General features: G+C 42.5%; 9 protein-coding genes across 19 annotated transcripts; 5 read left to right on the forward strand and 4 right to left on the reverse strand.

The window, feature by feature from the left end:
* Positions 1-144: 144 nt before the first annotated feature.
* Positions 145-2,023, reverse strand: E(var)3-9 (Enhancer of variegation 3-9). Its single transcript, XM_018111666.3, has 4 exons — positions 1,719-2,023; positions 829-1,663; positions 716-763; positions 145-653 (listed from the first exon to the last, which is right to left on the reverse strand). The coding sequence occupies exons 1-4, from the start codon at positions 1,902-1,904 to the stop codon at positions 226-228; spliced, it is 1,497 nt and encodes a 498-aa protein (XP_017967155.1). The 5' UTR covers positions 1,905-2,023; the 3' UTR covers positions 145-225.
* Positions 2,024-2,259: 236 nt separating this feature from the next.
* LOC108658982 (WD repeat domain phosphoinositide-interacting protein 3) lies at positions 2,260-4,106 on the forward strand. Its single transcript, XM_018111676.3, has 4 exons — positions 2,260-2,500; positions 2,614-2,700; positions 3,023-3,784; positions 3,847-4,106. Exons 1-4 carry the CDS (start codon positions 2,434-2,436, stop codon positions 3,951-3,953), a joined length of 1,023 nt encoding a protein of 340 aa, XP_017967165.1. The 5' UTR covers positions 2,260-2,433; the 3' UTR covers positions 3,954-4,106.
* Positions 4,107-4,616: 510 nt separating this feature from the next.
* Positions 4,617-5,568, forward strand: LOC108658983 (tabinhibitin 3). Its single transcript, XM_089259621.1, has 2 exons — positions 4,617-4,874; positions 4,944-5,568. The coding sequence occupies exons 1-2, from the start codon at positions 4,662-4,664 to the stop codon at positions 5,496-5,498; spliced, it is 768 nt and encodes a 255-aa protein (XP_089115747.1). The 5' UTR covers positions 4,617-4,661; the 3' UTR covers positions 5,499-5,568.
* Positions 5,564-12,972, reverse strand: LOC108658970 (facilitated trehalose transporter Tret1). Of its 5 annotated transcripts, none has more exons than XM_089259541.1 (8): positions 10,991-11,277; positions 9,334-9,480; positions 9,088-9,233; positions 8,647-8,766; positions 8,500-8,585; positions 8,254-8,370; positions 5,999-7,420; positions 5,564-5,930 (listed from the first exon to the last, which is right to left on the reverse strand). In XM_089259541.1, exons 2-8 carry the CDS (start codon positions 9,372-9,374, stop codon positions 5,631-5,633), a joined length of 2,232 nt encoding a protein of 743 aa, XP_089115667.1. In that variant the 5' UTR covers positions 9,375-9,480; positions 10,991-11,277; the 3' UTR covers positions 5,564-5,630. The 5 variants fall into 5 exon arrangements, with proteins under 5 accessions (XP_089115667.1, XP_017967149.1, XP_017967148.1 ...); XM_018111660.3 differs by having other exon boundaries at positions 9,334-9,483; XM_018111659.3 differs by lacking the exons at positions 9,334-9,480; positions 10,991-11,277 and adding an exon at positions 12,823-12,972.
* Positions 12,973-13,321: 349 nt separating this feature from the next.
* On the forward strand, positions 13,322-14,601 carry LOC108658979 (MYG1 protein). Its single transcript, XM_018111673.3, has 2 exons — positions 13,322-13,751; positions 13,816-14,601. Exons 1-2 carry the CDS (start codon positions 13,372-13,374, stop codon positions 14,552-14,554), a joined length of 1,119 nt encoding a protein of 372 aa, XP_017967162.1. The 5' UTR covers positions 13,322-13,371; the 3' UTR covers positions 14,555-14,601.
* Positions 14,582-15,503, reverse strand: Prosbeta3 (proteasome subunit beta type-3). Its single transcript, XM_018111678.3, has one exon. It carries the CDS (start codon positions 15,258-15,260, stop codon positions 14,643-14,645), a length of 618 nt encoding a protein of 205 aa, XP_017967167.1. The 5' UTR covers positions 15,261-15,503; the 3' UTR covers positions 14,582-14,642.
* Positions 15,504-15,702: 199 nt separating this feature from the next.
* Iru (E3 ubiquitin-protein ligase Iruka) lies at positions 15,703-17,848 on the forward strand. Of its 2 annotated transcripts, none has more exons than XM_018111672.3 (2): positions 15,703-16,053; positions 16,150-17,848. In XM_018111672.3, the coding sequence occupies exon 2, from the start codon at positions 16,168-16,170 to the stop codon at positions 17,308-17,310; it is 1,143 nt and encodes a 380-aa protein (XP_017967161.1). In that variant the 5' UTR covers positions 15,703-16,053; positions 16,150-16,167; the 3' UTR covers positions 17,311-17,848. The 2 variants fall into 2 exon arrangements, with proteins under 2 accessions (XP_017967161.1, XP_017967160.1); XM_018111671.3 differs by having other exon boundaries at positions 15,704-16,053; positions 16,114-17,848.
* An 88-nt stretch (positions 17,849-17,936) lies between these two features.
* LOC108658977 (uncharacterized) lies at positions 17,937-21,898 on the forward strand. Of its 2 annotated transcripts, XM_018111670.3 has the most exons (4): positions 17,937-18,017; positions 18,079-18,136; positions 18,219-18,410; positions 18,470-21,898. In XM_018111670.3, the coding sequence occupies exons 2-4, from the start codon at positions 18,089-18,091 to the stop codon at positions 19,472-19,474; spliced, it is 1,245 nt and encodes a 414-aa protein (XP_017967159.1). In that variant the 5' UTR covers positions 17,937-18,017; positions 18,079-18,088; the 3' UTR covers positions 19,475-21,898. The 2 variants fall into 2 exon arrangements, with proteins under 2 accessions (XP_017967159.1, XP_089115707.1); XM_089259581.1 differs by lacking the exon at positions 18,079-18,136 and having other exon boundaries at positions 17,956-18,058.
* On the reverse strand, positions 19,882-24,819 carry Kcmf1 (Potassium channel modulatory factor 1). 5 transcript variants are annotated; one of them, XM_089259569.1, is made up of 7 exons: positions 24,678-24,819; positions 22,740-23,024; positions 22,240-22,664; positions 21,647-21,907; positions 21,248-21,514; positions 20,934-21,175; positions 19,882-20,866 (listed from the first exon to the last, which is right to left on the reverse strand). In XM_089259569.1, exons 2-7 carry the CDS (start codon positions 22,753-22,755, stop codon positions 20,254-20,256), a joined length of 1,824 nt encoding a protein of 607 aa, XP_089115695.1. In that variant the 5' UTR covers positions 22,756-23,024; positions 24,678-24,819; the 3' UTR covers positions 19,882-20,253. The 5 variants fall into 5 exon arrangements, with proteins under 5 accessions (XP_089115695.1, XP_089115701.1, XP_089115698.1 ...); XM_089259575.1 differs by lacking the exon at positions 24,678-24,819 and adding an exon at positions 23,563-23,701; XM_089259572.1 differs by lacking the exon at positions 24,678-24,819 and adding an exon at positions 23,523-23,678.
* Positions 24,820-24,855: the final 36 nt, after the last annotated feature.

The following is a 24,855-nucleotide window of genomic DNA, read 5'->3' on the forward strand; positions in this document are numbered from 1 at the left end:
GAAGCGAAAGCTGCCCTCTAATATATGATATTAGCATAACGATTGCTGTTATCAAATTAATCTACCAGTTTGGTTTTTATTCTAGGACATGATTACAACTAAATGAAATGTTGAATATTCACAGTGACTTGATGGCATAATCTATGGGTGCGTAAAGTTTATATTAATATCCAGTCGCGGCTGCTATTACAGAAATTGGAAAAGGTTGCTAGCTTTGTTTATCCATCAGAATGGTGACTTATTGTGTATCTTTAGATGTCGATTTAGTTTAATTTTTAAATCGAACTGTTTTCCGCAAATGCTGCACTGGCACATCGACTTCTCCTGACGTGGACTATTAAAATTGCTTGAACTTTGGCTACTATTGGCTGCATCGGCTATCGGGGTCTTACCAATAGTTGGCGACTGTGGTAACTCTGTTTGGGCGGTAAATGTGGAAGAAGTATCAATTGCTGGCAGCTGCTCCGACTCGACTGCCGATTTTGCCAGATCTTCAGCGGCCATTCGATGGGTGGTCAGCACGTGTTCCTGAAGCTTATCAGCATCGCTAAAAGTGCTCACACAAAAGGCGCATTGTATCAGATCCTGCGGTGGTGGCGGGGCTGTTGTTGCCTGCATTAAACTCATTTTGCGCGCCAGTTCTTCCTCGTGCTCTAAAAAAAAAATCATTAATTCATGTGTAATATAATTCAAATAGGTGAAGGTGCTGGCTTACCTTGTATATGCCGATTGAGATGAGCCTCTAACTGTTTGTGCTTCATGGCTGTTGGTTGAAAAATAAACATCAATAAGATTTAGCAATAAAATTGATTAAATACTTAGACATACTCTTGCCGCAGAAATCACATTTGGAACGGGTATGCACTGCCAGTTTGTGCTCTTTGAGTGTGTCTTTGGAATTGCAAAAGAAGCCGCAGATCGGGCACTTCAGATGCTTCTGTAATTTGTGCCATTTCATGTGGAATCTGAGCCGCGATTCATGTGCATTGGCGAATTTCTTGCCGCATATGTAGCACTCGCAATCCTTAAGCATATGAATGCGACTCATGTGCTCATTGTGTCGTTCCTGTGTAGCTGAAGTATGCCCGCAAAGCTTGCAATAGACACCCTGATCCTCAATTGGCGCTGGCAGCGTCACCAACGCTGCGCCTTCTTCATCATCTTCATAGGTAAACTTAATGATATCGTCATCGCTATCTTGCTGCTCACTTGGTGGAGTCGCGCCCTCGAATAATTGGGAGTTGAAGCCATTTGCAGCGGCCAGCACATTAGGCTCGACTTGTGTGAAAGTCGCCTCGTCGGACAAATTACTAACTAACTGCACTGCTGGCTTAAATTTCGTCTCTTGTGGGACACGGGCCGTATGCTCTTCCTTAATGGGCACGTGGGGTATGTCGAGAGGAGCACAGACGCGCCTGCTGCCATCCTCTTCGCTGCCACCCTCTTCGTCTGAGTCTATATAAATGAACTCACAGTATTTAGTCTCTTCACTGGGCGGATCAATTTCCTTTTTTATCACAAGCCCATTGTGTGCATGCTTGCAGTCCAATTCATCAAATTGCTGCTGTGTGTCCCGGCAGCTGCGCTTAAAGTTTAGCACCTTCTGGAATTCATTAATGCACGCAATGCATATGTACTGTGGCCGACCGTCGTTCCTGACTACCTGTAATGAGAGTTTATACCATTTGATTGACTGACAAACCTATCTTCACTACTACCTCAAGATTCCAGGCATTCAATTGCTCCACTATTTCTTTCATGAAGCCATTAGAAAAGTCGCCGGTACCAGGTATTGTAAATATTGGCTGTATAACGGCATGGTTGGAAATAAAATAAATACCGCAGGTTCGGCATGGTTCAATAACGTCGTCGTCGCCGAATGTATTTAAATCGGTACAATCCATGCCGTTTCAATTAGTATCCAGGCAACAACTAAGTCATGAATACGATTCCAGAAAATAATAGCAATGTAAATGCAAAACGATTCGATACAATATGACAGCTTTCTGAATGCTGAAAAATATCACAAAATTTGATACGTACAATAATACCAACAAAGTATCACAACAAACTATTTTTACCTAGAGATAATTTTAATACCAAATAACAAATATAATAGCTCAATAAATTATTGCCATTAATCGAAGAACTTTTTATTTGAATATTATAATATATTTTTCTTCAATTTACAGAAGTTGATGTATTAGATTAAAATACCAAACAGACGACTATCGTAAATCACATATGAAATCTGCTTACGTGATTGTCAGCAGCATGAAGTTGGTAGCTTAACAGCGACATATGCGCTCCCAGCCCTCGTACAAATGCATAAAAAAAATAAATAGAAATCATCACGCAGCTAAAAATCTTTGTGCGCTGGAGTGGAGGAAACAATTCAAACATTGTTGGGATTAAAAGTGCAACGACTTTATTATGAACTTAACGGAGCAGAATCCGTATGGCAATGGCCTTCTTTATGCTGGATTTAATCAGGACCAAGGTATGTACATCTTACTTTGTTTACATATTCACGAACACGAACTTTCAACGTGCAATAAGCATACTATATGTAAAATGTATATATGTTCATTCACCGATCTAATTGCGCCGCAGGATGTTTTGCTTGTGCCACAGACACCGGGTTTCGAGTCTACAATTGTGATCCGCTAAAGGAAAAGGAACGCCAATACTTTCCCGAAGGTAAGTGTGTGTGTGTGTGTATGTGAAATAAATTTTCTGTAAAGTGCATACATTGATAATATTATCTCCCAAATCTATCTTGTGTTGCGCTTAGCTGGGGGTTTTTGTTTTTTTATCAGTTAATTTTCATATTTAAGGCACCAAAATTGATCAAGTTGTGAATTCATCTTCAACATCATCGGCAAAAGTACTATAGCAGAGAATTCATTATCTTCAAGTCTATCTCGCGTCTTTGACGAAGATATATTAACTTACTGTGTGTGAAAACTTTCCACAATTCCCCAACAATGACTCAGATTGCTTTGTGTTTTGCGTGTTTCAGGTGGCCTCAGCCATGTTGAGATGCTCTTTCGCTGCAATTATCTGGCGCTTGTCGGTGGCGGGATTCGACCGCTGTATCCGCCCAACAAAGTAATTGTCTGGGATGATCTCAAGAAATCACCGGCAATATCTTTGGACTTCAATCAGCCAGTGCGAGCAGTGCGCCTGAGACGGGATCGGATTGTCGTCGTGCTGGAGGGCGTCATTAAGGTGTACACATTTACACAGCAGCCACAGCAGCTGCATGTGTTCGAGACCAGCGCCAATCCGAACGGCCTGTGTGTCCTCTGTCCACACAGCAATAAAAGTCTACTCGCATTCCCTGGCCGGCGTACCGGTCATGTACAAATCGTTGATCTTGCCAACACCGAACGAGCCCCATTGGAGGTGATTGCCCATGAGGCGGCCATCAGTTGCATTGCCCTTAACTTGCAAGGCACTCGACTGGCCACCGCCGGCGAGAAAGGCACATTGATACGCATTTTTGATACAGAAAACGGGAAAAAGGTGTCCGAGCTGCGACGCGGCAGCAACCATGCAAACATATTTTGCATCAACTTTAATCATCAGTCGACAATGATTGTTGTGGCCTCGGATCATGGCACCATTCATGTCTTCAATTTGGAGGACAACAAGCAACGTGAATCATCGCTTCCGATGATACCCAAGTATTTTTCCAGTCAATGGAGTTTCGTGAAGTTCTCCATACCGCAGGGACCTCGCTGTATATGTGCCTTTGGTGCCGATTCCAATTCGGTTGTGGGTAAGTCTCATTTCAAATACATTTTAAGAAATCAAAATAATGTTGTTTTTTGCTTCGTTTAGCTATTTGCGCGGATGGTCACTACTATAAATTCCTATTCAATAACAAAGGTGAATGCAGTCGCGATGTTTGTACGCAGTTCCTGGAGTTGCAGGATGATGAAACTTAAAGTTGAGCAATAACCATTTGGCGGCTGTACAAGCATATTAATATCTTCATATATATATCTATGAGAATCGTGTTATACAATATTATATTTAAGCATGCTTTAAACTTACGTTACAAGTCGAAGTTCACATAAAACTGTAGTTAACAATTGTGAGTATTGATTGTTGAACTCAATTCGACTAATCCTTTAGCTGGAACCGGGTTTTTAATTAGTGCTACATTATTTATTGAATTCCTCTAGACGATGATATCTTTAGTTCTGTTATTTACTCGAATCGAATTGATCACACTTGACATCATCTGCAAGGATTCACTCAATCGTATTCAAATACCAAACTGAGATGGACTTCTCCGCTTTTACATTAGACTGCCTGTTGTTCGTCCATACTTTCGCTGCTGTATATGCGATTCTATATATAGCCGAATTGATAAAAATATTGATGGGCGTTTTACAAATATGGAGATAAGAACCTGATCAAATTGAGCAGACGCCAATGCGGGAGATTCTAGCAATGGAATAATCCTTGAGATCACCCTGGCACAAAGGCGTAGTTAGTTCGCGTTCGGTTCGATAGCATCAACAGTAGTAATTAGTAATACTTTATTTCTTAAACAAGCGGAACATGGATCGAATCGCGTTTGGCTGTAAACTTTGGAGATTTAGCATTCCAGAAAATAGTAGATGAAAGACAGTGAGAGAAAATGAAAGATGGCCATTCCCATAGCGCTAATTGTGGTATTCGCTCATATTTTGGGTGATTTCCTGGTCTCAGATGGCGCCGTTTGGCGCATCCCACTCTATAAGACCAAAATACCCTTATACAAGCGTGAACAGCCGACAGTCCCCAAAAAGCCGCCCGACTACTGCGACAAAGCACTCTGTCCGAGAGGCGTACGCCACATTTGCTGCAGTGCAAAGTTCGTAAGTTTCGCATAGCCGCACTTGAATGATCGATGATGAGATTTAAATATGATTTCCACTTTGCAAAAGTGGGGCGACAACTGTCCCAAGCCACGAAAGGGTATCAACATGAAAATTCACGGAGCCAAAATCATGGCGGCGCACAACGTGCTGCGCGCCTCTCTGTCGAGCGCGGCGCAACGGCTGCCCATGGCCAAGCCCCTGCCGATGCTTCGCTGGGACGTTGAGCTAGCCAAGGTGGCCATGCGCGTCACAAACTTTTGCAACGATGACACGTTCGCCAAATGCGTGAATGTTCCACGATTCTTGAACGTGGGTCGTACCTCGTACAGCTTCGAGACCTCGGAGTCGGCCATATCGTCATTCATATTTAGCGTTGATAAATTCTTCAAGACCAGCCTTGAGGACTTTCCCATTGAATCCGTAACGAAATATGCGGACACGGCCAACGCGTCACACAGGGCATTCGCACAGCTGGCCTACTACAAGGCCACCAAAATGGGCTGCGGCATGCTGGTGCGCCAGGAGAACAGCCAGTCCATTGTTTATGTCACCTGCTTATATAACTACCAGGTAAGGCCGAGCCAGAAAATCTATGAGCTTGCCAACAGCAGGAGGGGTTAGGTTGCGGCCGAGAAATAAATTCAATAACAATGGAATAAACAAATGCGACATTTGGTTAGCCGGGATTTAGTACTTATTATGGTATTACTTTAATGCTTAGGGATATCACTGGAAAGGAAGGTAAGAATGACCTCAGAGATGTGTCGTATTGCTGGTCTCCTCGAAGGCGGGGTTGCTGACGCCGTTCAGGGCAACGCCTCGGTCTGTCGTCCGCTCCGGCTGCGCTTGGGGCACGAAGTCGCTCTGCTGCAACTGTATAATCTTGGCCTGCTGCAGCGGGCTGATCGGCATGTGCAGATCCTGCAGGTTGTCCAGCTGGATGGCATTCGCTCCGTTCACAGGCGGACTCTGCTGCTTTTCGGCTGCGTGCTGTGGCGGCTGTTTGCGCAGCAGATTCGTATCCGATTTCTTGGAGAAATGCGCCTCGATTTCCTGCAAGAAAATATATAGAGATGTGAGGCCCGATTCCTTCGCCGATTATTTCATTAAGCTCTGCTTACCGCCAGTGTGCGGCCCTCCGTCTCAGGCAGCGTGTAGTAGAGCACGACTGCGCCAATGAAGCCGACGCAGGCATAGAACCCAAACGTGCCCGGCAACGTCAGCGCGCTGAGCATCAGCAGGAACAGCTTGTTGGCCAGAAAGCCAAAGACATAGCCAACGCCGCCGGCAAAGCCGGACGCCATGTTGCGTATGTCGGCGGGGAAGACTTCGCCAATGAGTATCCAGGGTATCATGCGAATGCCCAGATGGGAGAAGAAGGCGGACAATAGCAGCAGTATGAGCGGCACCCACACCAAATAGTTGCGCTCCTGCTTGGGCACAGTCAGCAGCAGATCTTCCGAAATCGGGGGCTTCGATGGCGGAACTTCGCTGGTGACGACTGCAGGAGCAGCAGCCGTTGGCTCGGGCAGCAGCGTAGTCACTTCCAGTTCGTCCACGTTATGTGGGCTTAGTGTCGTGTCCAATTCGCGTTTGCTACGATTCCATGGCTCCATAGTCGTGTCAGATTGTTCTATCGTGGTCGTATCCAGTTCCGGCAGCATCGTGGTCAGTTGCTGCTCCTGTTTGTGCTCTCGCTCCTGCTGCAGCTGGTGCTGATGCTCCAGCTCATCCTGGTATTGATTCTCAAATATCTTCGATATGTTCGCCTGCGATATGATGCTGCCCTTAGGCACAATCGCCGAGGCGTTCACCACCACATTGTTGACCGCAAAGCCGGGCACATCGTTCAGGAAGTGCGCATAGGTCGCGGTGCCGAGGAAGCACAAGCCCGTGCCCACTGTCGAGATCAGCACCAGCGGCCGCTTGCCCGTGAAGTGGATCAGAGCGACGCCCAGTATGGTGGACAGCATCTCGGCCACGCCCAGCAGGATCGTAGCATGGTATTTGTTCATGGGCGCCTTCAGGGTGTGGAAGATCTGCACGGCATACGTCTGCAGCGGCGTCTTGCCGGAAAAGTGGCCCGTAAAGAAGGTGAACGAGACGAGCAGGAAGGGCACCAGGAAGGTGCGCTTACGCCACATCCGCAGCCGATGCTTCAGCGTGCGTCGCTGGCCGGGCAACGCCCCACTGCCCTCGGTGGCCTCCTCGATGGCCTTCTGGGTAACCAGCTCATCGTAGAGATGATTGAACTCCGTCTCCACTTGATGCTCCGGCACCCAGCCGCGCAGCCACTGCAGCGACTTGACGGCCTCCCGGTATCGCTGCTCCCGTATCAGCCAAATGGGACTCTCGGGCACAAAGCACAGCATGACTATCGTAATGACCGGGAACGCGGCACTCACCGCCGCCACGCTGCGCCAGTCCATGAGCGAGCCCAGTATGAACTGGACAAAGACGCCAGTGATGACACAGGTGGTGCCCAGCGCCGACAGAATGCCCCGATACCTCGGCTCCGTTATCTCGGCCACATATGTCAGCACCTGCAAAAGGTGAAGATCACTTAGTGCATTGACTTCAACTGCCACCAGCCAAGCCAGCATCGACGTCTCAAGGAGACCTTCGAGGCCATCGAACAATGACAATTCGAACATGCACCGTGCACTGGGCCCCAATAAAAGCGCCTCATGGTAGCTCTTAATGTCTCTCTAAATGGGAATCTGCAGCAATTACGTTTTGCTAGCTGCGATTTGGCCTTGTGCCTTAGCATCGATTTCGTGTTGCCAACTTTAATTTGGCCTTCACAAATTCGACGTTTGTAATGCTTTATGCTTTAGTATTTGCTCGATCTTAAAACTATCTAAAGATTTATTAATCATCATACTTATAGCTCTCCTAACAAAAACAATGTAAAGAAAACTGATAAGCAAATTTTCCGAGCCACATTAGCATTAGCATCAAAATTTGTTTTACTAAATAATTGAAGAACAGCTTCAGCCAACACCTCAGAGTATATAATACCTATACTTTAATTTAATAAAATAATTATTAATAATTTAATTCCATATGGCTCGAAAGGCACTTGCTTCTGGCTTAAAATGTTAACAAATTTAAAATTTCAAGATTGTCGTAAGATTTCAGAAATCCAAAATATATCTGATTCAATTTGATTGTTTTCGGAGCGTGAACGAGTATTATGCAGTCGATTGCGTCCAACTGCAACGCTCAATTATATATGTGTGTATGTATGTGTGTATGTATATTTTGTTATTTGTTTACTTTAGCAAGGTTGAACATAATACTTGTGGCTAGATAAACTCAATTAGTTGGTTAGTTGGTTAGTGGGCTGACTTTTGAATGGATCGTGATCACTTACGGGCGCTTCCATCAGGCCGCCGCCGAGACCAGCCAAGCATAAAGCCGCATACAGATGCTCCGTGCGCGTGGCGAAGTGAAACATAAGCCAGGCAGCCAGTATGGGCAGGTTGACAAACTGCAAAACGTAATCAGAGACACAGATACAGATGCATTGGCAAACACAGATACGACAAGGCAATAGAGCGCAAAGCTTTGGGCAGCAGCATCAGCAGTTCAATGGTATAAAGGTGTTGGGGATACGCACCTGCATGGCGCGCCGCTTGCCCAGGGGCTGGGTCAATAGGCCAGAGAAGAGGCAACCCAACGGCACACAAATCAAATTAATCGAACCTGCGTAAAGTCAATTAGTTGTTGCGCGTTCAATGCAGCCATGGGATGACGTCGTACTTACTGAACCATGATATTTCCTCTTTGTTGAGCACTATCCCGCTGTCGGAACCCTCTCTGCGTCCCTCGCCCCCCTGAATGGCTGGTATAACAATTGTGGGAAAGCCAAGAGTCATGCCATACCCTGCATTACGAATGGAATAACGCGTTGATTGAAATCGACTTTGGTTAAATAATATACAAATTGCAAATATTTTCATTTGGATTGAGCCACAGTCAGGGAATAAAGTCTTCAAATTCCACATCTTAATTGTTTTTAAAGAGAACAATTGGCGGATTTAACAATAGATAAGCTAGACACTTGAAAGCGAAAATGAATATGATTTTGATTATCGTGAATTTTGCATTATTCAATGGGAATTTGATTAAATTCATTCCCCCGCTTGGCACACAGCATTTAATATGTACATATAATTAAGAAATGCTAGTATTACAAGTTATTTACCGAATAGCAATAGGTTCTTAATACTAACAGCTAGAAACTGTGGCAGAGCCCGGCGAAAGTTGCTGACTTCCACATCGTTAATGCCGGAAATGCGACGATTGTTGTTGTTGCCATTGTGCATGAATAAAGGACGATCGTTCAGTGCGCTATAAATACGAAAAATGCAAAACGAAAAGAAAACCAGTTTGTTTTAGTTAGTACAGTTTAATTGCAGCATTCAGTTATTTACACAGTCATTCTGTTTACCCATTTTTATCAGCTGTTGCAGCTGCTTTGCCATTGGACATCGTGACGTATACTTGATGTGGTATGCGTTGTTTTTTCTTTGCGTTTTTGTTTTGATTTTAGTTGTGTTTGTGCTCATCCGTTATTTTGTTTGGCATCACACACCAACTGCTATTCATATTCAATTGAATTACATACGAAATGGCGCCAAAAATTCGGCAGAGCCAACTTAACGAATCGTTCAATTAACGCATCAAACTTAACGTAACGTAACGCAATTGAAGTTATCGCAACACTAGCCAACACGTCGTCTGTTGAGAATCTTGGATTATTTTATAATTGCAAACGGCTAATTGCCAAAAATTCAAGCCAATGCGATGCGTCACAGCGATTTGTTGTTGACTTTCTTTGACATATTTAATATTTAATTATTATGCGCCTACGAACGTCGCGCCGTGTTTGTTATTATTACTATTATTATTACTTTTCTGACACAAAGGCCTATTACGTGTTAATATGTGTAATTGTTGATTACTTTTAATTGAATTTTGCCATTTTTGGGGAATGTTGCAATGAACTTATTATCAACTTTGGTGTTGTTAAGCAAATATAAAAAAGGGAACAACTTTTCAATGATTATAAATTATTCACTTATAAATATTCAGTGTACGGGTATCAAAATTTGCACACATAATATGTACATTAAAAGTCTTTACAATTTAACAACTGAATATGCAGTGAATATGGAGAGAAAGAGATAGAGAGAAGAAGAAGAGAGAGATCGACGACTTAAGCAGGTTCAGCGCACTCCAAAGCCTGAAATCACACTTCTCTCATCTTAAAATTTCGACATATGTATATTGATCTTTCCTCTGATATGAGCATTATGTAGGTCAGGGTCTGCAGGAGAGTCTTGAAGACACACAATGAGCACATAAACCAGTTAGTAATTCGAGCTGAAGACGTTGTCAGTAACTTAAGCCAAGTGTATAATGCAAAAGAGTTTAACATCAATTTAAGTTGAATTTATTGCTATGGTTTTGTAGGCTATTTAGCTGTTACGATTTCTGTTTGTTTTACAAGCTATTTCTGATATTTCTGAGTGCCAGCTGGTAGGCACCCTCAGGTGCTGTGAGGTACCATCTCGGATGAAGGCGTCAACAAAGCTTTTAACAATAAATAAAGATATAGCAATTCACGGTTGCGTTTTTTTTTTTTTACTTTCGAAACTGGTTTCTAATTATGCTTCAGGAATTTACATTTGAATGAGCTCAACAATATAGAAATTGCCAAGAGGCATTAATATTATATTTTTGTTATCTTTAAATTTCTTCTTCACATCAGATCGTTTCAGTTGAAAAAAAATATATATATCGAAGCGAATTTTTCTTTGGCATCAACAATTTTACGATCGGTCGACTCAATGAGCAATCTCCACATTAAAATCGTTGCACAAGTTGAATAACAATTCTTAATGCAAATGCCATAGGCCACAGCCGGAACCGCAAACTTCTTGAGGCAAAAGAAACCTTCAGGCCGAGTGAAAGGAACGCGAGTTGACGCAGACACCTTTTGGGTTAATATTATCTAAAACAAGCTATGCATATATGTATATTTATAAATAATTAATTCGATGCGCTTTTAGCTATGTTGTTGTCGTTAAATTGAAAATCTTTACACTTTATTTTTAATTCACGCGATTCGCTTTAGGCCAACATCAGAACGTGTCGCGCGGTCAAAACAAACTGAAAACTGAAAACGGAAACCTAAAAGCCCAACACAGGCCCGAAGCTTAGCTCGTCACTTACAACAAAAGCAAAACAACAACAGCCACAGCAACAGCAACAACATTAGACAATCAAACACACACTGAAAACGCAGCTTACAAAATAGAGTCTCGGCTCGGTCATCGGCGCTGCCGGCAGCACTGCTCGTATCGCATTGATAGCAAAACCATTAAGTACTTTTTTACAGTTTAGACTTTATATTTTTTTTTTTACTTGCAACCAGTTCCTGCATTACACTCATACGTATTCATATTCATATTTGATATAAGCTATAGATAGACAATTCTTATTGAACAATGTACGTTAAATTCTATATAAGATCCTTCAAATTTCCTTTAAAAAGGAGGGTCACTCTAATTTATCCCAAGGGCTGGCCATTACTGTAATTTATTTTAAGCTCAATTACACATGCACACAAGTATTTGTGCATATGTGTGCATGCCGTATGTACTTATGCTAGTAAAGCACTTTAAGCATAACTATTTGCAAAGCTTTTGCTATTACTTTTAGTTAATAGGCTTCTAATTTGGGCAATCTCTATGAAGAGCAACATTTCAAATCATAAGTATAATATATCAGCTCGACTTAGTTTGCTTACTGGTGCAAGCAGCCGCAAACCGGTATCGAAATATATCTAACAGACACACTTTATAATACACACACACATTTACACAGCATAAATTGTTATTGTACTTCAACAAAGCAGTGCAGCTTTTAGTTAGCGACAAAAGTGCGACAACGACGACGACGACGACGACGACACAACATCTAATGCTGCCAGACTGGCACAGGCATAGAGGGAATTTACACACATTGCAATTAACTAACTGCAAATGAAACGGAATCTTTAGAATTAAGCTGTGTGTGTCAGAGTGGGACGGAGAGAAAGTGTGAAGACGAATTAAAACAGGTTTCAAAATGAATTACCAATAAAATCGAAAGCGCGTCTACTTTTCGAGACTGATGACGGAAATTCAAATTGCACTGTTAAATTGCTGTGTTAGGTGTTAAAAATAAGTAGTCCATAAAATAGTTTTTTTGTGCTTCGCTGGAGAAAAAACAAACAAACAAACAAAAAACATTCCATAGTTGTTCAAATCGAAAATTGGCCACAATTTAATTATAATGGGTGTCGTGTGTTTTCGCTTCGAAATGAAAACTGTTTGTAAGGGGCAGGCGCTTCGTGATTTATTGTGCTTCATTTCTCTTACCTAAAATTCAATGCAATACACTAGCATTTCCGTTACAACGCGTCGTTTCACTTCGCATCGAATCGAATCGTTGTCGATTTCCGAAGTCGCATGCAACCGAAGGTCATGGGAGACAGCAACTACATGTCTCATTTGTATGTTCATATTTACAAACAATTTGAAATAAACGATTTTGATGCCACGCACACGTGAACATTGACAGTGATTTAAGTGCGCCTTCTACACAAGTGTCTAATAGCTTTTTTATTCCTTTTTTTTTTTTTCTTTTTAATTGCCCCGCACTGGGAGCAACACATTTCAAACGAAAAATTCTCTCACCGCACAATTAACGGAAATCCTAAATTTAAATAATTTAAGGCATCAGTCGATTATGTAAGCTCACAAAGTAAATACTTAATTGAGTGCGCAAAAATACTAGGCATGACTTTCATTTTATAGTTGAATATCGCGTACATAACTAGGTATGTATGTTTACTATTATTATTATTATAGACATATAAACATTTACGTACAGCATGGGCGTTTGTCGACTTATGTTTCTGCGCAAGCGAGCTTCCGCCATTTTCTTTCATATCCTGATTTTCCGATGGATCTAGAATAAATACAATATCCATTCGCTACTTTTGAGCTCAGATCGCGCACTGATGAGCATTCTTCAAGTTTTTCTTGTGAACATCGAATACAGGCCAAAAATCGCATTAGTCGAACCAATAAAAAGTTTTGTCTAATAAATTAGCTGTGAACTGTTAATTGCACAAGCCAATACGAACGCACATATGTACATATGTATTTTTTGTGACGTGTCTCTTTGCTTTGACTTTAGGGCTAGGCGAATTTCTAAGAAATACGCGGAAACCTGTAGATATGTTAATAAGATAAATAATAAATGCACTTCGCGGTTTAGAAACTTAAAGAAACAAATCTTTTTCGTAATTGGCGCCATTATAGGTACACCCTGTGAAACACTCATTCACAATGGGATTGTTTATTTTGATCGTATGTACACACTTATTGAGCTGAAATAATGTTTGAAACTCCCGGGGTGTGTACACATTGTGCCAATGGTAACACGATTCTTGCCGCGTTTTCTACCAATTGTTGTATTTAACCAATTTACTCGGAAATTGACAATGAGCTCCGCTGCTAATGGAGTACCGTCGCCACCAAAACGCCCCACGCCCCTAACAATTGGCACGCACAACGGCACGTTCCACTGTGACGAGGTGGTTGCCTGTTTTATGCTCAAACAATTGCCAGAATACGAGAATGCTGAAATATTCCGCAGTCGGGACGATGAGGCACTGCGTGCCAAGTGTGATATAATTGTGGATGTTGGTGGGGTCTTCGATCACGAAAAGAAGTGGTACGATCATCATCAGTTGACATTTAAGGAGACCTTCAGCACGGTGCACCCCGAACTCGGCGACGAATTTGACATAAGGTAAACAAAATCTATGATTAGATAAACAGATTTAAAAACGTTTTCCATGCTCTCTCTTTTGCAGGCTAAGCAGCGCGGGCTTGGTCTACAGTTTCTATGGTGAGCGTGTCATACAAAGTATTTTGCAACGAGAACGAAAGGTGCAACTATCAGAAGCCAATCTGAAATTGGCTTTCCTACAAATCTATCGAAATTTTATTTGCGAACTCGATGCCATTGACAATGGCGTGCCCATGTTCGATGGTGCAGAGCCACGCTACAAGATATCCACGCATCTATCGGCGCGCATAGGCAAACTGAATCCCTCATGGCAGGACACGAATTCAGATACTGACCAACGCTTCCACATGGCCATGTCAGTTGCGGGCAAGGAGTTTGTCGAGAACGTACTGGAGGTTGCCTGCTCGTGGATCGCAGCCCGCGATCATGTTCGCCTGGCTTTGGAGAAAGCCGCATCGGTCCACGAGAGCAGGCAAATCCTTCTGCTAGAAACCTTCTGTCCGTGGAAAGCACATTTGGACAGCCTAGAAAAGGAATATGATGTCGAGGGCGTGCCGAAATTGGTCATCTTTAATGATGGAAACAGCTGGCGTGTTGCTGGAGTTCCCGTCACGCCTAGTAGTTACATTGGGCGTAAATTTCTGCCCACACCTTGGCGAGGTCTGCGCGATAAGGAGCTCTGCCAAGTGACTGGGATTGAGGATCTCATATTTGTGCACCACACAGGCTTCATCGGCGGCGCCAAGACCAAGGAAGCGGCGTTGGCCATGGCACTGCAGACCTTGGATTTTGTCGACGAGTGAACGGCTTTGAAATAAATTTATAGTCAATTATATCCTTTCCTTACAAATTTTATTTGTTTCTTATTTTGAAAAATAAAGAATGAAATGCCTAATCCATGCGAGTTTTCAAGGAACGCTCCGTAATCTTGTCCTTCTCAATAATGTAGACAGTGGCACCCCAACCACTCATCGCATCACGGTCGAAAGCGTTTACCATCGATTGTGAAATCACCTCGAACAATTGGTCCGGCTCCAGGTCCGGGCGCCATAATGTCTCGCACATGCCGTACAACTGTTCGGCACAGGTTCCAGCCACAACAAAATCATCTGGCTCATTGGGGCAACCGATTAGGTCCATGTTGCAAATGAAGGGTTTCATAGTTTTCGGATCCAGACCAGCTACCACCGGCTCAATAAAGTAGGGTCCGAAACGATGCTCGTATAGAAAACTGGATAACATGGCTGAGAATGGTTTGGGTGCCATTTCACGATTCTCTTTTGTTTCATAGATATTCTTGCGGAACATAAGACGATCACGCACCGTCAATATATCCGTTTGGAGCCCAGTCAATCCCAGAAACATACGCGGAGCAATGTGAAACACTTTCTTGAAGTCTGTGGAAATGGTTTGGGCCTGCACTCCGAAGCGATGATCCGTTGCAATTGCCACACAGTCCTTGCCCCGCATGGCGACCACGCAACCACCGTTATAGGCCAGAATAGACATAGTTAATTTGATTAAATTCCGCAAATAAGACTGGCGTAAATAAAACTTGCAAAATTAAATGCTAAACGCCGCTTCGAAGATGACTTTTTGTTTCTGCCACTATGGTTTGGCGTTGCCAGAATGATCTTAATATTAATGTACTAAATGAGACGGCAAATTTTTTGACACAACAACAGCACTTTTTTGTACGGAAGTGATATCGAAATGACATAGATAACGTAAATAAAAATAAAGAAAATATGGGTATTCCTACATTCACTGAATTTACTTTCAACTAGAAAGTCTAATGTGATAGATTCGATTACAAGAATATACCATTGCTGTTAATTGTTTTTGTTGATATATTTCTTATATATCGAAGCTAAAAAAGGTACCAAGCACTCCTGGTTCAACTTTGTGTCGCACATCGCACATATCTATCGGTACCTCTCGAGAGGTAGATAGGCTCCTAACGAATTTGATCAATCTAAATATGGTTGAAACCATTTTCAAAACAAAAATATTGACATTATTATTTATATCCATATCTGTATGTTGCTGACATTTCTAAAAGCTGTTTAGCATCATCGATAGACACCTATCGACGGCCATCAAAGTAATCGAGTAGCAGTATCTTGCAGTAGCACGATGTCCTTTTAAAATTGTATAAAATTGTACATTAAAAACAACACTAGATGCTTGAAGTGGCGACGGTTGAGCTTACGTTGTTCCATTGCTCGCGCACAGTTTTAACCCAAACGAATCAAAACAAGCAATAGCATCCAACAGCAGCAACAACCTGGAAAGCCGATAGGTAAGCCGACTGCAGCTTGCTTGCACAACAACAATATAACAATTGGTGCAAAATTGCTAGTGCAACGGCAACAAATATTTGACATACTACACACAGATAAATCCATCAATCAAAATGGCTGAGGCAATGGTCGTTGAAGAGCACCCCACGGTGCCAAAGCGTTTTTTCTGTCACATGTGCAATGTGGAGATCAACATTCCGAACACCGATTACACTTGCCCACTCTGCTCGTATGGATTCGTTGAGGAGCTACCAGCAAACGCACCGGAATTGTCAGCTTCCACCAGTAACAGTGCTTTGAATCATGACGCGGCTAACTCAGATGCCACCAATGCCGTTAGCAGCGGCAGTGGTAGCGGCGCTGGCGGTAGCGGGCTAATCAACGTTGATTCCCTGAGGAACGATATTGTGTCATTGCTCAGCATGCGTAATGTGCCTAACTTGGAAATAACAATCGAACCAAATCGACGTCACACCAATGTTGTGCACTTGGGTGGCCCCTCCAGTGGCAGTGTGTCAAGCGGTTCGTCAGGTGGGGCGTCCAGTATTGGTGGTGGTCGAGTGCGACCAGCAAACTTGGATCGTTTGGACAATGTACTATACGATTTTCTGCAAAGTTTGCCTTTGGCTGGCGCAACAGCCGAAATTGTAACCGGTCCAGGTGGCAGTGGCGGCGGTGGCGGCACTGGTCATTCCCATATGTTTTTCATGGGCAATCCGGGCGATTATGCGTGGGGTCGAGAAGGCCTCGATACGATCGTTACACAGATGCTCAACCAAATGGAGACAGCGGGTCCACCGCCATTGTCCACGCAACGCATCAACGAAATACCAAATGTGAAAATCAGTGCCGAGGAAGTGGAACGCAAAATGCAATGCTCCGTTTGTTGGGATGATTTCAAGCTGGATGAGTCAGTGCGCAAGCTGCCCTGCTCGCATCTGTATCATGAAAATTGTATTGTGCCATGGCTGAATCTGCACAGCACTTGTCCCATTTGCCGCAAATCGCTGGCTAATGATGATAACGACGATGCCGCTTCCATCGATGAGGACTATGCGTTGCTAAATAGCTTTCCCGATGGGAACGGCAGCGGACGCGCAAGTGGCAGCAGCAACTCAACTGCAAGAGCTCCAACGTCCTCCAATGCATCTAGTCAAACAACAGCCGCACAGACGGATCAGACAACAGCTACGCCAGCCACGCAGCAGCGCAACAACGTGTTCACTTTTGATGATGACAATATGTTTTTGGACTAATTCCCATATTATTATGAATAGGGATCGGGTCGACTGCAACGGATCGGTTCGAAATGTGGATGGTAAACCTGATATTCAAAATTAAAGCCCACGCAGCTCAAGCGTTAGCACATAAAATCCAAACAGTTGCTTATATTTATAAAAAGAAAGAAAGAAAAAAACTCAACGAAAATAATCATAGATACGCTTTATTTTTTTGTTTCGAAAAGGGCTCGTAAACAATATTCGCAAATTTGTTCTTAATTTTATATATTCACGGCAATAAAATGCTGTAAGCATAGTGAGGCGAATACCAATTTTTACCCAAGTTATGTATAAATTAAAATCAATTACATATATTTATAGCAACACAATAGAGAAGATAACGAGGCATTGTATTTGCGCTTTGTTCTAAATATAACTATAACGAAAGTTGTTTATTTAAAAATAACCTGTAACTAGCTACTAGTTAAAAAACTAATATGTAAAGCCCTTTCAACTACCTGTGAAATTAACGATCACAACAATTTATTTAATAAAAATATTAAAAGAATATCAATTTTTTAAATTGGAGCTGCGCCCTAAAAACGAATATATTGTATATATTAATAAAAACAGGCATGCGTCAGCTGTAATCGAACGCAATTAGGTGGCAACGCTATCACCAAATTCGCCTAGCTAATGTATGGTTTTGTTGTTTTTGGACGAGGGCGCAACTTTTGAGCCAAGTAAATTGTTTATAAGAGTAGCTGAAATGCGGTAGATAATTGTAATTAACATATATATCAGATTTTAGATTATGGCTCCTACAAGTATCAACAGTGAAACAGTTATACTAACAGAAGTGGTAAAAAACTACTACATAATACTCTCAGCTAAGAATATTATTAGATCAATAATTAATAAATAAAATAAATTCTTGTAAACAGGTGCGCCAGCAATATGTGCGCTATTTAGAACGTCAGCTGCAAGAAAACGTCTGCGTCTGGGCAGACACTTCCAGGAACCACCACAAACCAACCGCCTGGGCATGTATTGACTATAGCGTCAAGGCAATGGAGACACATGCAATTAAGGCCTGTCAAGCGGCACCGCTCTATCAGCGCGCTATGGTAAAAATGGTAAAGTGATCCCAAAATGCCATTTATCGATCTGCTTTAGTTAAGATTGTTTTGTTTAGATCGCCGCTGTGCGACGCAACACACGGGAGTGCCGTCTGGCTGATGCACTATTCGACCAAATGCAACAGCGAATACAACAGATCGACGAAAACTCACCGTCGACAAGAGCATCATATGCGAACACCAATGCCAAAGCCAAGCACCAGCTGGTCGACAAGGCAACACAAACGACAAGCATGCCAAATGACGAGCGGAACGACAGCTATACAAGCTATACGCTGTGCCAGAAAATCGATATGTTTCAGTCTCAGCTGGCAGAGCTTGAAGGCAAAGAGAAAGAGCAGCAGTTGGTAGAAGTCAATGGTAACGAAAGGCCTGTAACACCTACATCCAGTACAGAAGATATCGTAGGCCAGGAACTGGCCAAACTGTTTAACGACGAGCCAACTGACTTAAGCGCCGTATTTGGTATTAATGTAGAAGCCATGGCAGATGGAGATGATATGAACGAACACTCCGCTGCGGCAGAGCAGTTGAAGCCCCTATTATCGCCTGTTACGCCATCAACTAAGCCGCCTAGTAAAAGCACTCCGGATCTTCGAAATAGTCTGTGGCCCTGCGAATTGTATGCACAGCGTCGACGTCTCAATGCATGCTTGGTGAAGCTGCTAGATGCGGATTGGCGCTGTGAAGACTCTTTACGATATAAATTTCATATGCTCTTTGGGGAGGACAGTGACGATGAGTTCACCACGCAGATAACTAGTCCCAGCATCGATCTGGTGGATGAGGTGCTGCTGGCCAGCTGCATATTACGTATACGACCCTGGATCGTGCGGTACTTGATGCGTCCACTGCAGGAAGGTCTAATTGCCAATCGCTTTCTATTCAAAAAGCTGGCCAAAATGCTGGCTAACAATATTGTGTTGGCGAATCCATATGCCAGCGAACGGCAAGTCAAGCAAGCCGTCGAATATGTGTTCTGCATTCAACCCCGAGGTGTTCAAAGCGCGCTAGATCTGGAATTGATGCCGGCTATGCTTATCGAGAGAGTTGAAAGCTAGGCCATTGGATGAATTCGAGCTTAAATATGTTTCCAGCTTTAAGTATTTGTTAAATATTCTATTAGAATTATCGACGTAAGGCATATATGTTCATTTCAATTAAAACGTTCGGTTTTTCAAAAATCTCATATGCGAAACACATATACAGGTATTAGTGTTCCTAATTAAGTGTATTAAATTCTTCTGTTTTGAGTTTTTAATAGGCAATAAAAGCTTTAAGTTTTAAACCATTAATCTCAATACCACGCAGTTGAATTAAAATACATGTAAACATATTTAAGAACCACTTTCAGATATTCTTAAACTAGGCTTGTGGGACGATTAGACCTATGGTTGGATTATCGGTAGTTTGAGATTTTCCATGTCCCATGATTGATTGAAATAAATCAAAATAACACTAATAAATATTTATAATTTTGTTTGTTTAAATTATAATTAATTCAATGATTACAATAATTATTCTTTCTGCACATCTCTGTTCAATTGTTTTTTTTATAATTATATAAATTTTAATATATTTAATAAACGATACATATAATATAGTTTTTGACAAAATTGCGGCTGCTGCTGCGACGGCGGCTGCGGTTCCTTTTGTTGTTGTTGTTGTTAATCTTACGGCTGTGTATGTTGTAGTTGTTGCTGCTGTATTGATTGATATTGTGTTCTTGTTGATGATGCTGCTGTGGTTGGTAATGCGTTCCATTTGTTGTTGGCGTATTGCTGTTGTTACTTAGTCTGCAGCAGCTACAACATGTTTTTGTTGTTATGGTTGTGAGACACTACCTAGTATCGGGTATTTGATTTGTGTTTGCCGCCGCATTCGCGTTCTGTTTGTATTTTTGTTGCTGTTGCTGCAACTGCTGCTGTGAGCCCGTGGCAGTCTCTGCTTGCTGTGCCCGGCTGCGTCTTTCGAGGCCACCTCGATCAGCTGCTGTTGGCCTGCTGCCAACGGCAGCGGCTGCTGCACTGCCAGCACCGCCAGCACCAACGACGCCTGCTCCTCCGCATCCTCCTGTTGCAGCAGTGCCGCTCGTTTGTGTTGTTGCTGTTGGGTTATTGGCTTTCTTGCTTTTGTAGCGATATTCATCGCATAAGAAGTCCTCTGGCGAGGTCTGTTGCATTTGATTCACCTGTCGTACCACAGCGCGTTGCTGTTGTTGTTGTTGTTGTTGTTGTTGCTGCTGCTGCTGTTGCTGCTCATCGGCATTGTTATTGAGCAGCGTTTCCTGTTCCTCTTGCTGCTGTTGCTGCTGCTGCTTGTTGTCGCTGCCATTCTGTTCCTTATTTACATTATCACTCTTAGCCAAACAATCACCATCCTCATTGGGCACATTCAATTCTAGCTCCTCTGTGCATAACAACGATAGCAGCATAGACTGCACAAACATGGAGCTGCCAACAGAAGAGACATAAGCGACTCATTTTTTTAATCAATATGTAAATATATATATCATCTTACCGATCGGCGCGCTTGCGCTCAATTTCCGCCCACTCGGCATCCGTTAGCGTGGGCTGCATAAATTTGGCCAGCAAGTACTGCGATTGCGATGACTCGCCAGCTGCAGCTTGGCCGCCAGCCTGGCCAGACATAACGTTGGAGTTGCCCCCGCCATTGGCTATCGATGAGCCACCAGTGCCGACGCTTATGCCCAGCGCATTGCTAGTGCCGCTGCCGCTGCCAATGCAATTGTTGCCGACCGCCTGCAAGGACACAATTTAATTTATATTAGCTTTAACAATAGGGGACTCTTTAATCAAATTATTTGTGGCTACTTCTCTGGCGTTGAGTGTATTGGCGGCCAGGCTGCTCGACTGCGTCTGCTGATGGCTGCTGGTCGATGAGAAGGTCGCGCCCACCGGCCAATCTGTGGTGCGCAGATTAGACGGTGCGCTCACACCACTGGCACTCATGCCACCACTGCCAACTGCACCGCTGTTGCCACCGCCGCCGCTGATCACCTCGGCCATGGTGGCATTCGAATTCGATGTTGAGACTATGGGATGCGTGCGTCTTGGCAGTCGATCAATTTGGCGCGATGCCTAAAATAACGAAAGCGTTAAATGCAAACATTCACAAGTTTTATTTTATTTTTGTTTTGCTCTTTTCTGACTTTTTGCTTTCCTTCTGCCTTATATACACAAGATCATAATAACAACAAATGCGCTGCTTACCGTCAACTGTTGCCGATCCATTTGCATTTGCATCTGCAATTGTTGCAATTGCGATGTTGGTGGAACGCCACGTCTAACACCGGATAGTTGAGAGAGGAGCTCCGCAATGGGATCGACAGATTCGCGACCCGATGGCGATAATGCCGACAGTCCGCTCGATGAGCTAAAGTGCATATTGGAGCGACGGGTTCGAGGCCCGCCCAAGGTGCGTCCTGGTATGCGACGCACTCCACCGCCATGGCGTATGGCCGAGGGCTCGTCGTATAGTCTAAAGGTTAAGGCAACCAAAACAAAATTCGATTCGTCTTAATTTATAATAACTTATCTATGCCAGAAAAAATTCTCCATGCTTAATTTTAATCACTAACTATTCCTAATATGCAATTTAGCCTAGATGTTATAATCAAACAAATCTATGCATAAGTGAGTATTAATTATGAATCAATTGTGGGCTACAAAATATTTATGTTTATGGATGTACTACGGCATAAGTTGCTTGTGCATTAATTGAAAGTGATTTTATCCCAGCTGACTTTAACTTTAGGAATATGAATGAAAATGAGTTCATTGATGTTGTTTTTGCAAAAGGATATCAAAAAGGATATTAACTCTCGTGGTCCTTGCCGATGCTCCAATGTTAGATGACCAGCAAAATCATCTGTGACTAGATTCGGCTCACCGCCAGGCAACCCGGCACAAACGGGACAAACGACCTCCAAACTGGTCTCCGTATGCTCGGCAGATACATGTTCTAACAGTGTTGCATCACTGAAGCCCATTTTTTTGCAATAAGGACACGTAAAGGATTGCGGCTGATCCGTTGTTAGCATCTCACCGCCAAAATATAACTCAATATCGGAACGGGTAAGTATGCACTGCATTGGATGCTCAACCAGATGGCGAGTCGAGGTGACGCCATCCTCATAGCAATCGGCGCACAGATCATAATCATAACAAATTAAACACTTATAGCGACGTCCAGTGAAGTTACTTTTTAGACATGAATCGCAGCTGACACCTAAACAAAATGCACAAATCAATTAGGGTTTTTAGATGATTAAGAGAGAAGGGAGCTTTGTATGTTGTTTGTTACCTTCATGACGACTCATTATTTAGCAGCAACAGCAGAGTGGCAGCGACAACGGAAGGGTCACCACCAGCAGCAGCAGCGGCAGCGACGACGTCTTCACGTCCACTCGGTAGGTGCCGTTCCTTTTTTTAGGCACACGTTCTACCGTTCTTCCGATGAATTCGATTTATTTTATTTCAATGAACTTTCGGCTGAGCTTTCAGCACTTCGTTTCGTTTGGTTTTTTCTTTTTCACACTATATTTTAAATTGGAGATTCCTATGTACACATGTGTAGAATGCAAAGGAGCTGCAATGCAATGCAAGTGGAAAATAAGAGCTTGTCAGTCATTGAATGTAAACAGATGACAACAAAGGAAAAACGGCCAAATTAAGTAACAAGGCTAACACGCACACACACATACACATGTATACACTATTCTCACAAGCGCTGCACGCCCTCGCAGATGCAACGATTTTTTCCTTTATTTCTGCTTTCTGATTTTCTTTGCGCCTTTCTTTGCAGAGCTAACAGAAGACGATTACGGTTCTTTCTCTTTTGGTGTTACCTTTCGCGTTTGTCGTCCGAAAATGAAATGAATAGAAACAGGCAAAAGGTATAAATCGCACACACTTCTTTCCCCCTCTTACGTCTTGCATTGGCAGCACACACTAACACAAGCTTGTAGGCTATCAATTTTTTTTTTTTAATATAATAGCAAAATTAAAGACTAACTGGCAGTGTGCAAAGAGAAAACCATAAACACAATGCACAATAATATTTAAGTACTATGAAAATTATATATACTATGTGTTTGAACCATGCACAGTAAACATTTATTTTTAACTTTTCGTTTCGCGAAAATTTTCAACTCATTCGACCCGTCCGTCGTCGTCGTCGTGTGCTTTTGTGTGTCGCTGCGCTGTTTGCTCGCCCCCCTATCCACCTCCTGCTGAGCAGAGAGTGCTGCCACTTTTGCCAAAAACGTAGTGCAATGGCCAAATATAAATAAAGCAGAGACAAAGGCGCCAAATGCATGCATCAAATATAAAGAAATTGTGAATGAACAATTTCAACATCTTGTAGAAAACACAAATTCCTACAATAAATACGGAATGCTTTGCTTTTTTCATTGGCGTTACCATATCATATGTTGAGCATGTGGCAACGCCAAATGGAATTGCATGAGCTTTTCGCAATTGCCTGTCACACCATACAATAATGGCCATACGAATAGATACGGCTCATTTAAAGCGCATGACCCAACAAGCTGATTGGCAGCTGATAAACACACTAACTATTTAAATGACTTGCAGTGTTTATTCAAACAATATTTTGTAGGTTGTCTCGGGGGAAGCGCAATATTAAACTGAACGCTTGTGTATGCGTAAATGTAGGTGAAACTGAAGCTATCCAGATGTCAGATAGTAGCACAACGTCTTCTTCTTCTTTCGGTGCACTGTAACTTGTTAAATAACAACGACATTTGCACGCTGTCGCAGAAACACTCATTAAGAAAGCTGCTTTGTTGGTTTTCTTAGTGTCGTTTGTTGTGGGAAATTATATTTAATTATATGTGACACTATTTTTAAACTTTTGCGTTTTCAGAATTGAACGGCGCGTAATTATGGTACATTCATCTTTAGACACATGTATACACCCTTTCACTGTATGTGTATGTATATGTATATGCATATACAATCTACGCAATCGAAAATAATTTCAGCTGAAATCTTTGTTCGCCGCAAATTCTGATTGTGCCCAAATTGAAATAAGTTGCTTTATAGCCGCAGACGTTTTTATGTTGATTCTATTGCATTTGTGTGGCATTTTTTCATTACATACTGATGCATTTAAGTACTTATGCATGTATTACATATGTATATATGTATGTATGTATTTCTTTTATACACGTTCTAATTTTTTATTGGTTACTGCGTTTATCATTTTTAGTACACATACATGTATATTATTGTGCTGTAACACTGACTAATTAATTATTATTTACTATTTAAATAAAACACTAGCACTGAAATAAATATATATAATTGAAACGAAAATAAGTTATATCGAGTTGAAAGCTTTCCCCGACTGCAACTGAGGTGCGACCAGACATCGACAAATCAAAAAATACTAAATT

The sequence above is a fragment of the Drosophila navojoa genome, chromosome 2 (genome assembly GCF_054131105.1).
Source record: "Drosophila navojoa isolate 15081-1374.11 chromosome 2, UAZ_NAV_1.0, whole genome shotgun sequence".
NCBI lineage: Eukaryota > Metazoa > Arthropoda > Insecta > Diptera > Drosophilidae > Drosophila > Drosophila navojoa.

Excerpts from the sequence above, each read along its gene's own strand:
- Prosbeta3 (XM_018111678.3), bottom strand. The coding sequence starts at position 15,260 with ATGTCTATTCTGGCCTATAACGGTGGTTGCGTGGTCGCCATGCGGGGC.
- Kcmf1 (XM_089259569.1), bottom strand. Across the intron at positions 21,176-21,247 it reads ATACACTCAACGCCAGAGAA|GCGGTCGGCAACAATTGCAT; the intron begins GTAGCCACAAAT and ends GTGTCCTTGCAG. Across the intron at positions 20,867-20,933 it reads GAGCGCAAGCGCGCCGATCG|CTCCATGTTTGTGCAGTCTA; the intron begins GTAAGATGATAT and ends TTCTGTTGGCAG.
- LOC108658983 (XM_089259621.1), top strand. The coding sequence starts at position 4,662 with ATGGCCATTCCCATAGCGCTAATTGTGGTATTCGCTCATATTTTGGGT. Across the intron at positions 4,875-4,943 it reads TTTGCTGCAGTGCAAAGTTC|TGGGGCGACAACTGTCCCAA; the intron begins GTAAGTTTCGCA and ends ACTTTGCAAAAG.
- LOC108658970 (XM_018111659.3), bottom strand. The coding sequence starts at position 12,872 with ATGGCGGAAGCTCGCTTGCGCAGAAACATAAGTCGACAAACGCCCATG. Across the intron at positions 8,586-8,646 it reads AGAGGAAATATCATGGTTCA|GTTCGATTAATTTGATTTGT; the intron begins GTAAGTACGACG and ends GACTTTACGCAG. Across the intron at positions 5,931-5,998 it reads CGGAGGGCCGCACACTGGCG|GAAATCGAGGCGCATTTCTC; the intron begins GTAAGCAGAGCT and ends ATTTTCTTGCAG.
- Iru (XM_018111672.3), top strand. The coding sequence starts at position 16,168 with ATGGCTGAGGCAATGGTCGTTGAAGAGCACCCCACGGTGCCAAAGCGT.
- LOC108658977 (XM_018111670.3), top strand. The coding sequence starts at position 18,089 with ATGGCTCCTACAAGTATCAACAGTGAAACAGTTATACTAACAGAAGTG. Across the intron at positions 18,137-18,218 it reads CAGTTATACTAACAGAAGTG|GTGCGCCAGCAATATGTGCG; the intron begins GTAAAAAACTAC and ends TCTTGTAAACAG. Across the intron at positions 18,411-18,469 it reads AGCGCGCTATGGTAAAAATG|ATCGCCGCTGTGCGACGCAA; the intron begins GTAAAGTGATCC and ends TGTTTTGTTTAG.
- LOC108658979 (XM_018111673.3), top strand. The coding sequence starts at position 13,372 with ATGGTAACACGATTCTTGCCGCGTTTTCTACCAATTGTTGTATTTAAC. Across the intron at positions 13,752-13,815 it reads GGCGACGAATTTGACATAAG|GCTAAGCAGCGCGGGCTTGG; the intron begins GTAAACAAAATC and ends TCTCTTTTGCAG.
- LOC108658982 (XM_018111676.3), top strand. The coding sequence starts at position 2,434 with ATGAACTTAACGGAGCAGAATCCGTATGGCAATGGCCTTCTTTATGCT. Across the intron at positions 2,501-2,613 it reads TGGATTTAATCAGGACCAAG|GATGTTTTGCTTGTGCCACA; the intron begins GTATGTACATCT and ends ATTGCGCCGCAG. Across the intron at positions 3,785-3,846 it reads CGATTCCAATTCGGTTGTGG|CTATTTGCGCGGATGGTCAC; the intron begins GTAAGTCTCATT and ends TGCTTCGTTTAG.